At 34.5% G+C, this 13339-nt stretch overlaps 2 protein-coding genes across 4 annotated transcripts in view; both read left to right on the top strand.

Annotated features, from left to right (window-relative positions):
* LOC126907513 (uncharacterized) overlaps positions 1-13339 on the top strand; it is a 94052-nt gene that overhangs the window by 45273 nt on the left and 35440 nt on the right. The window lies entirely within an intron of this gene.
* Positions 4175-13339, top strand: part of LOC126907533 (cyclic AMP response element-binding protein A-like) — a 34737-nt gene continuing 25572 nt past the window's right edge. For 2 of the 3 annotated variants that reach the window (XM_050688897.1, XM_050688895.1), the window contains exon 1: positions 4176-4755. In XM_050688897.1, coding sequence (XP_050544854.1) covers positions 4639-4755 — 117 coding nt within the window. In that variant the 5' untranslated portion in view covers positions 4176-4638. Of the gene's footprint in view, positions 4756-13339 lie in introns of all 3 variants that reach the window. The other variant, XM_050688896.1, reaches the window with a different exon arrangement.

Raw genomic sequence — 13339 nt, 5'->3', positions numbered from 1 at the left:
TTAAAATTGCCATTTTCTTAGTTGGATAATTTTCTATTATATTAGCTAATTAATTATAGTTAAATATGCATTTAAAATAAAAGTAAATTTAAAATATTTATTTAAAACTATATATATATTTTTTATTTTAAATAATATTAGACACAAGTTGTCAATTCATATTATATAATTAAATATGTATATTAAAAAATTAAGTTGGTACCATTATAAGATATACAGAATAAGCCTATAAAATAATTATTCATTTATAAATTGAAAAATAAATAATACTAAGCAAAATCAATTTTTTTTTAATTATTATTTTGGATGAAAATTAATGGCCAACAATAAATCAATCACTTTGTATAATATTCAGGCAATTTTTTCATCTAAAGTACATTTTTGATGTTATACCTTACAGATAGATTATATAAAAACGGGTTGTCTGATCTCAAAGGTGTCGTATTTATATATTTAAATGAATATCCATTATATGAACAATAAACAATAGAGTTCTGTTTTCATATTAAAATAATATATATACATATCTTTATAAATAAGTCGGTCAGTTATATTATAGCCTATATAATAACTGATAATTTTTATCAGTCCTATAAATTATAGGACTGATAAATTTAACGTTGAGCTTCTATAATAGAAACGAACTAAGTTAATTCGTAACTTAGCTGACAAATAAATTACACTTTTATACTGAACACGATTTTTATAACTCATTTGTATATTTTCAGCTAATAGAAATTAAAATACTACCTGTTTGTACCGTATGTCTTTATTATCTCGTTTAGCTTTTCACGTTTTGCTAATTAAAAGCGATAAAAATATATATTATCATTTGTTACTAAGTAATAAATATGCAAAATATATCGAAACCTTTTACGAAATTGGTTTGTACGATAAAAACGGCTGATAATTTTATGGACAATGTTTCCTTTATTAATAAACACCGATAGGATATTCATAAAGGTACTAGGCAGGTACTTAAATGTTGTTCTAATGAAACGACTGTCATAAATGTTAACTATAGGTATTTGTTTAATACAGATTATTTATTATGCATTTCATATTGAATACAACTGTCATGCTAGTCGTTAAAATTACATATTAAAGTGTGCAACAATTTGTACGACCTATTTGTAATGTAGCCAAACAAGGTTAAATTTTGGATTTTATAAAGAATATCTCAGTGAGGAAATGAAACATATTTTTTTTATTTATGTCCAAGAAAATTCGAGCAAAATCTACACAATTTGTGAAAAATACATATATTTTAAATATGAATAAAATTAAGAAGTAAGACTTTAAATTAGACCTATAAATTTTATTCAAATTGCGTCTATGGTTATTATACAACATTTGTGGTGAGGATGCGGCAGTTATGTAGTGTTAAGTGAAACCACTAGAAATTCAAATGTCTAATGTTAGTAGCGGAGAAAAGTAAACATGAAAATTATTATTTAAAAACAAAATTTTACTTGTGAGGTAATTTGATAATCAACTGAACATTAGCATAATAACATGGAAAATATTTCTTAAAATCATCAACATTCCAGCAAGTTGTGATGACAAGTGTAATTAAATGTACATAATGTGTACACCTGTTGTTACTTGACAGTCAATAAAAATAAACTAACTGTAACCCAAAACATTTCGGTTTAACTTACTATATATGCAAACGTATGTACAGATTTAAAGCATAAACTGAAACATTTATTGTTCGTATTGAGAATTGGTATTGTTTGGTATAGGGGTTTGAGAGCTATAAGCTTTAATCATAGTTAATGCGGCATTAAGGATTTATAGGCTTAAATATGAAAGCATTATTTGTTAAAGAAATTTTAGTTTTTGTTTATTGCAAGTACAATATCTGCATCGAGAGGTTCAAAGGTACTCAACTGTACAAAATATAAACATTTTGATAAAAAATGGAAAAATTGCTAACCAGTTTGTTTAGTATTTGCCTATAGTACAAAATTAATTATTGAAATAAGAATTCTAAATTCTTAAATTAATAAATAATAATATGGTTTTATCAATTAAATTTGAATAGTAAAAATTTTATAGGTACGCCTAAGAGGTATCTATTTTCGCTTACTGTCAAAAATTACAAAAAATGATCCAAATAAACGTAATATGATCAAATAATTTAATTTTTGTTAAAATTTGATTTTTGGAGAAAATGAAACGAAAAACTTAGCACAATGGAATAGTGACACAATAAGAAAGCGACAAAGTTGGAATAAGTAAAGATAATATCCGACAGTGATTAAAATAATTATAATAATAAGCTCTTTAATGCGACTCTATAATGTTTAATTTTTGAAGGAATTATTGGATTATTCCAAAAGCAATAACAAATCCATTTTCTTAATTATATCCTGATTACAAGTTTTATGATTTAGAAGTATATTAAATAAATAAATACTTATTATAGTAATTAAATTTAGTATGAAAATTAAATTCAATAATTTATTATTGTTAATTTTACGAAAAAATTATAAAAAATATTAAGTATTTGCATATTTCGTTACTTCTATGGCAATCAAAATTATAATTATTGGTTTATAAAAAAAAAAAACGGTAGGTTTGGTTATTTTGACTCTCGTTGGCTAATTATAATTTCAGATATAAATTTGAAACTATTAATTATTTTAACTCATTGGTAACTAGAACATTTGTTTTGTGAAATGCTTTTTTTTACTTTGGCAGCGGCTCTCTTATAGTAGAACAACTGTGATTGGATTTTTTTTAATATTTTAATACAATTCAAAAACTTTAATTTGATATAAATTAAAAGTTTTTATTTGCATGCATAGGTGGACTCTATCAAGCTTTTCCTGTATTTACATTGTATTTCATTGTATTTTAATACTACCTACATTAAAAGAAAGATTATTTTAACTGGTTTACTTGGTTAAAATTATATTAGGATCAGTTTTCTTATGTTAAAAATTTAGAAAAAAAATGTTGTAAATGCCAATTTTTACAGTAGCATAATTTTCAGATATTTTTTTAAATATCTAAAATCAAGGTGTTTTTTAATTTGTGGTAATGATAGGTTTATCTAAATTAAATTTGAATTCAATTAATTTAGACACATGGATCAATAAAATCGGCTGAGTGAGACCTGTGAATTTTGATAATAGACACAAAAAAAAAAAAAAAAAATCATGGTAAAACTAATAACTCATTAGCATCGTATCGAAACTAAAAAAGAAAAGAAACATTTCAAATTTTAATAATCCATTAAATTTCAAAAAAATATTAGTGTAATTTAAAAATTGCATCGTTCGTCTTAACTTTGATTTACTATAAAATTTTTATAATAAATTTTGTATGAATTATTTTATATTAATTGCTGATTAAATGTTGAAGGTCTTGTAAAATTATTAAGTAACATTATTAAAGGCAACATACTTGTTAATTGTTAGTATTCAGTTAATCACCGGGTACTTTATTACAACGTACAATGTAGTTTAAATAATAACCATATAGTCGTTAGGAATATAGTCAAATAATTTTTTTTGGACATATTTTATTAGTTGCTAATGACAGGAATGCTTTACTTTAGTGTCGATTTATCAAGTAAAAATTACAAAATATAATTAATATGTTGATTTAAGATACCGCCGAATGGCTTTTATTAGAACCAAATTTAATAATTCAAAGGCAACTTATTTTATTTACTTAATTTTATTATATTATAAATACTCATCAACAAGCACTTTTTTGAGTGCATCAATTAGAATAAAGTTTCTACCGTAGCGGGTTTGTAATTGACATTTAAAGTATGTTAACCGAATGTTAACAGCGTATAGTATGAAAAATTCTTATTAATCATAATAAAAAGGCATGAAAATGAACATAATACTTTTGAATTTCACCTTACAGATTAGATATGCATTTACTGTAGTAATATAAGTTTTTGAACATTATCTTTAATATATCTTGACACTATTCCTTGAAAGTTTAATTAAATAAATTAAAAGAAATTTTACTACTCTACAACTATGCATAGTTTTATGTGTAAAGCGCGTACAGATAGCGCTGTGGTTCAAGCAAACGGGAAAACGACTCTCCTTCGTTCTACAGCGCCTACCGCTGTTTAGGTAGCGGTGTAATTGGTCTGTGGGGTGGCGCGAGGTGAAGGGGAATCACAACCGGCGTCGCCGCGACGTACACGCCTCGGCACCAGCAACAGGTCGTCGTTCTCTGGCGCGCGTTGGTCCGTTCTCTCGCCATCGAAGCCATCAGACCCGACCGGCAAACGTTTCAGTACCCGCGTTACGTCTATCTGTGTATGACTCTGTCCGCGACGATACGAATTTTGGACGTTGACGAAGTGACATGTGAAAAACCAGAACGATACGAATTATTGTAATTTTCTGCTCGAATAATATATTTGCCGTTGTGATAAAAAGTATACTGAACTGGATTTATTTTTACTCTTTTTTTGATTTTACGTGTGCGGATTCGCCGTCGTTTTCACCGTTGATACATCATTTCAACATACGGATACAAAATACACACTGGCGTTGATTGTTAACTGGCACAATCCGCTCGGTCAGTGTTGGTGGTGATTCCTAAGGTGTTGTCTCTGAGCAATTTACATCCAGATCATTAGGTTTTGGCGGACCAAAAATGAATATGTCCATGCACGATATGGACAACCTCAACATATACATGGAGCTATCGTCCAAGCTTGATCCGTTCATGAATGACGACATGAAGGACCTGTGGGATTCCGATTTGGATCAGGTACGATTATTGTTAAACGATAACGGTTACTGCGAACTATTCTAGGTGCAAATGTCTTCCGGTCAGGTTTTTCCTAATTATACTAACTTGATTAAAGTAGCAGCATATTAAAAAGTAAATCTCGTGCGAAACATCTCGTCATATTAAAAACTTTATGTTACACCAGCTGTCGTTATTTTACTATTACCCTCCGACGTTGCGGAAAATTCACTGGAAAACGTACCCCTGTGTTGTTTTTTTTTTAGAGAGGACCACAAAATTAATAAATTTGTCTCGGGACAAAGTGTCTAAGGTGCTCAGGGAAAACGCCCACAAAGAGAAGTCTCACGGCGTTGGGACAAAAACATTGTTTTCATAATTAAGCCGACTCCTTGTTATTGTTTTTGCTAAAGAATGTATCATAATATTAATGAGCTTTATGAGAAGCTGTTTTGACCAATCGTTAAGGAAATAATCTTGTTTAAAATATCGATCGCAATATTTATTTGTTTTATTTTTTATCTAAACATCTCTCTAAACTCAAACTGTTATAAACAGATATCCAAGTCGGGTGATTATATTTGGTATGCGCGTTTTTGAAATATTAATAACACGTATTAGGCGGCTCTCGTGTTTTCAAAAAACCAGTTCCGAGTATGTGTAGTATGTGAGTATGTATACCCATTTGAACTACACGGACAGGAGATGGAAAATTATTTTTTCTTTTAAACTTGCATAACTTATTAACAAATAGTAGACAATGTTTTCATTGACAAGCCGACCCGATTTCCAATAAAACAAAATGTCTAATATTAAGCAATATTTTTAACATTTATTTATAAATATGCGTACATATGTGCACAAGTGTTCTGTCTTATCTGCGTGATCACATTTTTCGTCGCTGATAATGTAGAATGGCATGACCTTGTGAATTTTTTTTTGTTTTAAATTTTGCCCATCAAAATACCACCTTGGGTTCATAACGGTATTTGAAAGTATGTGTCCTCTCACCTTCACCGTACATAAAAACGGTTGTGCGCATTCAACAGTTTGTGCTTTCTTCGTTTGTGTTGCTTCAACATTAGTAATAAATGTTTCAGGAAAGAAAATCATTTAATATTTTTAGATTATACGCACTCGTAATACGCGTTGGTATTTGTAAATTAACGCTAGTCGACCTTTGATGCGATCATCATATGATAATCGTTCAATGTGATAAACGTACTATTATTGTTATTATTGTGTTAAATCAAGCGGATTTGAAATGATTTTTCCAATATCGTCAATTAAGCGAAAAAAAAAACTACTCTAATACTAAAACTAGTGATTATTAATGATAATCATAATTACACACTAGTTCAAGTAAAAATTATGAAAACCACTTATTGTGTGCAGTAATTAGGCTTCCTTTTTTTATCAAATTAACCGAATACGGGTATTCCCGTCGGGATGAGGACGCGGTGGGGTCACACACCTACTCATCACCAATATGATCGCACGACTGTGTTTTGTAATAATTGTAATCTATGAAATGTAATTGATAAAAAAATCGTAGAAATCCATGTGGGCTAACCCTTATTGTGTTCACACTTTCATCTGTCTCGATGAGGGCTACTACATTTACCACTGTTACTACCGATACTGCACTACTTTCTATCCGGGTACATTTTTATTGTATATCATTATTATTATTGTTATTACACGCGGCGGCGATTTACTTTGAAAACCGTTTGATTAATACGATTTATAGGTGCGCTGGTATCCCGCGGCCACTGTAACGATACTACGGGCCGATTGTCGAAACCTTTTTGCCAAACACGGGCAAATCAAACATTTTAACCCCTCAGCTTGACTTTAGCGCACTATCCAACCGAAACTATGGGAAATCACGATTTCATTGCGACCCATTGATTTATTCGTATAAGATTACGGTAAAAAATATGTATTGCACTCACTCTGCCGAACCTAAAATATGACGAAATACCGTGAGGTCCTCGTGTGTAATTTACAACAGACGTTATTAAGTGGAATTCGTCGATACTATCAAGACGACTGAATACACACACACACACACACACACACACATCTAAATGGCTTTAACATATTACTCATTCGTGTATTCTACGCAGAAGTGACCGTTCGCTACCTATCTACAGGCCGACCAGTAAAACAGTTAGTGTACACGTTCCACTGTTATTTATTATGTTTTTTCAACAATTCACATTTTCAACTTGGTTTTTTCTCGCCATCGATGTGTTCCGGACGCGTTACATTCAATGTACGCTGCCGACACATTAATAATAATTTGCGGTACAAGTGAATTTACAGAGCGTTTGAAAAATCGTATTTACTCGTGATTTTGCATTTCAAACAACCCCGTCCGCCTCTAGTGCGAAAAATCACACTTTCCCTTTCCCACTTCTCCCGTCGCCCAGACGGTAGACGTTTCATATAACGTTGACTATGTGATGACTGGTCGATTTTATCGAATTACCACCGCTCATTTCCGGCCTACTTGACGGGGCTACTTGCCTTGGAATTACTCTCGGCAACCGTCATATTAAGGGCATTGTTATCAAATAATTGCAAATGTCATGTTTTGCTCGTTTTTACCGTTTCCAACGGTTCATTGATAGCTAAGCGCATGGTAATTCTTCGACAGACCTGTAAACTACGCCCGCATAACATGAAATTAATGTCGGCGTCAATTATTCATGTCATCATTTCTACACGAACAATCTTGTCGGCGCTATGAATTTAACCTTTCGCGCAGAGCATAAATTTGAATAAACACTTTTGGAAAAAACGAGATCGGGTATTTATATTTCGAGTGCTAATGACTTCAGTGCCAGTGTGTGTGTGTGTGTGTGTGTGAAGATTAGTATTAATGAATATTCAAGCCGAACGGTCTGGAATTTTAGAAACGGTATAATTTAAAATGATTTTGTGGTATGAACATTTAGCCGTATGTACAATAAGATTTGTGTTGTTTTATCTGCATTACATTCGATGACTACCGCTCTCGTCGTTGATAAGCAATGAATTCGAAACGGTCTCGATAATACTCGTGTTATGCATACTCATTGATGATAACGTTACAATCACTGTTGTTCATTGAAGCCGAATTTTTCCATCGCTTTATTTATTTACTGTTTACCAGAAAACGTATTTCGTGATTGTTGTGATACACTAGTGTAATACTAACATAATATTTAATCGCCTACTCAACCTACTTCGATAAAATAAACTATATGGTAATAAACTACCGAACACACTCGTGAATATTTTATTGTACAATAACAATTGTATGTAGAAAAAACAACGCCGCGCGTAAAATCGTGTTACCACTTGGCCGTTTATTTAAGTAGATTTGATAAGTATTTAATTATTGGCGAGGAGGCCATTAGAAACTCCTGTTAAATCATCGAATGTCGCCGATTTTATTTGCCCGGCACACGAATGTACGCGAATGATTCATAAAACGATTAAGTACACTCGTGTGCGAGTTCCTTGAAAAACCCATCATCAATGATTTATTAATTAATTATAAAAATACATTATGCATTACCATTATAATATGATATTATAATAATTATTATAATTGTGTTAGAATTTAAAACGCTTACGGAGAGAAAATTATACGTACCGTTAACGGCGGCGTTTGTGAATAATTAACGTGCATGCACTTGTACGGTTATTATTGTAACCTTTGAAGTACCCACCATCGTACTCTAGGCATTTAATTATAATACTAACCCGAAGGTACTGCAAAAAAACGCATAGTAAATTGTGTTGGCTATTGTTGCTGTTCACCTATTCAACAGGTTTGTAACGATGCACCGCATAGGCCACTCCGCATGCCGTACAGCGTTTATGTTTTATGAGTTACATGTACAGCTCATGGAAATAATCAATATACGTATGAAATGTTTTTTACAGCACTATCTCCATGTTGCTCCGATCGTTTTCCCGGGGATTATCCCGAGTAAAAAATTGTGAGTTCTCGTATTTGGTTTTTTTTTTTTGAACACCCCAAAACCGGTTGCGCTCGGCTACACTCTACGAATCATGTGATAATTCGGAGGCGACCGGATTTTTCAAGGAAAAAAAAATACATTATGTGTCTTAATGATTTGAAATCGGGTTTTTTACCCTTTAATCGCCGGCCGTATTTTCGTCTTATCTTGGTAAATCCAAGGTAATTTATATATTCGATTAAAAATTATTTTAAATAAAGATTCCAAAGACAGAACGGGATTCTACTCATGGACTGTGTATTCTTATTATGAATGTACAAATTACTAGTGCTGAGGTCAACCGCGAGTACTCCATGGCGGTCAGAGATACTCCAGCGGTCACTACAAATGTTTGTTTTTAATTTGAACGTTATAAGATAAGAATAAAAAGAGTTTTACATAACCGTAATTATTTGCGGCCACGTTTTTTGTATTGAATTTTATTGCGCGTACCCAACGAGGGTGAGCCGTAGGAAATGAAATATTTCTCACGCGATTATAGACACTAGTACAGCTGAAAATACTCAATGTCAGTATCGAGTCGTAGGTGTCGTGACATTACTTTCAGAACGTTCCGCTTGCCGACGATAAGTAAGTGTAACCGACCGCTTTGGGTAAACAACGTCAGCGTTGGATTTCGTTGCGACTCTGATAACGAAGCGGTTATCTAACTGAACGGGGTGAATATTCATTAATGAAATTCGACGGACATTGCACCGGAAGGCGAATGAGCTCGCGCTCATAAGACGTGCGTACGAGTTTATCGTTAATGGATTTCCAGTCTCTTGCTGCGAACCCATACGCCGTCTTACGCCTATGTATTTATAGTCGTTTAAAAAGTGCGTAAATGTGTACGGTCCGTACACGTATAAACATGTATTAAATATAATATCTATAATAATATAAGGTTGCTGTTAGTCGGCCGCCGCCGCCGTGCGTCCATAAGGTCGATGACTCTTAAAACCCGTGAAGCGTACAACATTTTTCCCCCTGGGCCTCACTGCCGAACTTCTCACGTGCCGCCACTGACCAGATTATAAAATGGGAAAAAACATACACACCGTACATAACTATACACGCGTATAACATTCCGGTTTCTGAGTTTTCGGCGAAGGCGAGGGGACCGTCCGGAAACCGGTCAGGGATACGTTGTTGATGTTTTTCCCCGACGTTTAAAGGGTATACACAAGTGTGCCGTAATGTTGTTTGTAGTCAATAATTTTTAATTCTCTCCGACGAATGTCCATCGAAAGACTTTGATACCACTAAGTACTTCTCCCAGAAAACCCCCCGCGTGGTGACGTCACACCGGTCGTTGACGCCGCCCGTGAAGTCACAATCCCAAGGTCTAGAGTGTGTGTGTGTGTGCGCGCTGTTGATCGTGTACTATTATTTTTTATATATGTACATCTCTCACTCGAAGGTCGACCGCATACTATTATAGACACTCCTCGCGCGTAACGGAATTATTGTCATTGCATATTGCGAGCGCCCGAAATCGCCGCTTGTCAACGGCCAGAGCAGCGTGGCCCTATACGAATCCCTTCGCCGACGTCTGTTGAATCGATTTGTACACATTACTCGGCCGAACGATGTGGGAACGTGACAGTAGCTGAACGTTCAAAAGAGAGTAATAGAAACGCGTTGTTTGTTTTGTTGATCGAATTACCATACGTATATAGTTTGTTTCTTCTAATCTACCGTAGAGAAACAATGTAATATAATATGTAAATGTACCTATTTATGTAGTTGTAATAATAAATCTAGCTGCTGGGTAACGTTTACAAACTATCCGGTAACTGTAAACACGTTAAAAAAACGTTTTTTCAATTAAAAAAAAAAAAATACCGTTTTAGTTGGTTATTTCGAGTTCAATGGTTCTTTAAACTGAATATGACTTTATTGAAACCTATTGCGCGAGGTACGCCCAACGTGCAAGAAAAATATGTTTACTTGTTAAGAATATGTGACTCGTGATTGAATGAGATTAGCATGGTGAAAAATAAACGGGTCCCGTTTATAATGTTTAAAATAACGCGAATAATACGCGTATAAAGCCATGGCACACCTTGTACAGCGCAGTCTCGCGAATTGCGTCGTTTGTTCGCGTGGTGTCAGCGAACGCCTTGTTATTCGGATAGGTGCGAATTTCATTGACCGAAAGACAGAGGAGAAATAAAGCGACCGCCGGAATATACACACACGTCCGAAGTGCATATTGTACTTGAAGAATGGACAGCACAATTGCTGCCGCGCCACCGCCGACAGTCATGAAATCACAGCCTTCCCGTTTATGGCTCGGCAGTAGATGCGCGTTATTAATATTACACAACGGTCGCATTGTGATTCATCATAACAATATGACGGCAACTGACGGCCGCGTTAATCGGCCGGCTCGTGTAATACCCGACCGGACGGGTAACGCGGCACTTTTAGGGTTTTTCCAGATGGTGTGGCGTCGCCGGTCGTCGTGAAAAATCTTCCGATTGAGAAAACATCAACACAATTATTCTGTGAACGGTCCGTGGGTGAAAGAGAACGCTAATAAATAACCGCCGTAGTCGGGTAGTCGGCGTGGTTGGCTGGCTCAGAAAAACAATATCGAAACTTTCTCGCGCGGCCGATCTACATTTTAACGACCGCGTTCCTCTAACCCGACAGCGCTGTCACGCCGCACCGAGTTTGCCTTATTAATCCGAAGACAGCAGCGCCCCCGCGGTCCTTAATTCAATGTACGACACAATAACGTGCTGTAGAATAATGTACGCTGTTGTCCGAGGGGTTTCCCGCCTCCGCGGCAGCCTGTCTCAATTTATATGACGGCCCGCCAACGGTATGTTATTGTCAAGGAGTTATCGAGCGTTGGTTGAAATAAAAAGTGCAGTGTGCCGTGGAATACGAGGAAATAAGCTCGTACGTTCGAATTCGCAGGGAAAACCCACGCTCGGTCCAATGACGTCACCTACAGGGATACGGGGTCGTCTTCCCACGGTTCGCAATTTAGGTAAGTTTTTGGCGAGGGACGAATATCGATTCACCGACTAGGAAAACGTTCACTGAGTAGTGACAACACATTTTCTTCGGGTAATCTATTAAAAAACAAATTGAAGTACGTCATCGTTACACGATAAGCGGATCGCGTAGGTACACGAACCGATCGGATTACTCGGCCGACCGTTATTTATGTGTATTGACTTTTTATTTCTCCGCCAACAATCTGATAAATATTTGCCCGCTTTAGTCTAATAAGTAATGCTCAGTAGTTTGTAAGTCAATTATTGTGCGTAAAGACAGTCGGTATCGTTCAATTGACATGTATACACCTTTGAACTTTTAGGAGTACATATATTGTGATACGGGCATCCAATAATACTTTACAAGACGATACGTTGTCTTTCCATCTGTGTAAACGATCAAAAAGGATTGTCCATTGTATTGGAAAATCCGATGGAAAAGATAGCGTATAATTTTCCTAATGAACTGCGGCTTGCGTCGACAAATATACAGAGAGGAAATTTTTTAGCAACGCGTTCGGTGAAAATTTTTGTTATTGTTATTGACAACGATACGATAAAACCGGTTTTGCAAAATCACAAACCTAAGGAAAGGGGCCATCGTCGGGGATGTCGAGTAAAATTTCCTCTAGTATTGTGCTGCTATTGCGTGTCCGGTTGTATCTAAACGTTTGACATTGATCGGCTAGATTAAGGTTAAGGACGTTACAATTTTTTTTTTCATCAAAACGCAAATTCTCCTAGTTTTACGATCGAGTGTTGCTCATAAATTTTATACGCCAAATTCCCAGTCGGTTACAATGTCTTTCTGAGAACTCGCCGGCGATCTTCTCTGACAACAGTTTGAATAACTTGTAGAAGCAAAATAAATCACAGGCGTTGCACCACCAACGACGAAGTCTACACGTACGAGACACTGTACAGATACAAAGGCACAAACAGCGTGATTTCTGTGAGATATTGTACAATACATTGCACGTCAAAGAGTTGAGTTCAAAAATTCAATTCGAGAGTTTGCAATTTTTCTCTTAGTTTTGAATTTATAAATAGGAACGCGATGAGCGATTTTTTTTCAACTGTGCCGTCCTTTTAAACCTAATGAATAAGACCCAATAGTCGAAACAACTAAATGAAATTACAAAAGGAAGTGAATTTTGTAATACAACATTTGTAACACATATTATCAATAATGTATTTTCGCTCTATAATTAAGAACGTCAACTTTCGAACATGTTTATAACAAAATTATAATAGCTAATTTACCATAACAACTTGCTACTCAAATAGTTACAAAACCAAAGAAAACTTTTGTGGTGTAATAACACTGTAAGATACCTGTATTCAAAACGATACATTAATTATGGATTTTTATTCACATGCGTTATACAAGTTATGAGTGCTGGATGATGAATTCATTATTATTTATATCTTCTTGCAATAATTATCATATAGTTTATGAAAAACTGTTTCAAACAGTGCATGAAAATAAAACAAACATAAATTATTTGGCCACTGTTAGATCATTTGACCCATTTATTACCGTTCAGTTGAATCATTTTAATTTACAGTTAAAAC

This window comes from Daktulosphaira vitifoliae, unplaced genomic scaffold (assembly GCF_025091365.1).
Source record: "Daktulosphaira vitifoliae isolate Bord-2020 unplaced genomic scaffold, ASM2509136v1 Scaffold_5, whole genome shotgun sequence".
Lineage (NCBI taxonomy): Eukaryota > Metazoa > Arthropoda > Insecta > Hemiptera > Phylloxeridae > Daktulosphaira > Daktulosphaira vitifoliae.
This window is presented reverse-complemented; position numbering and strand designations above follow the sequence as displayed.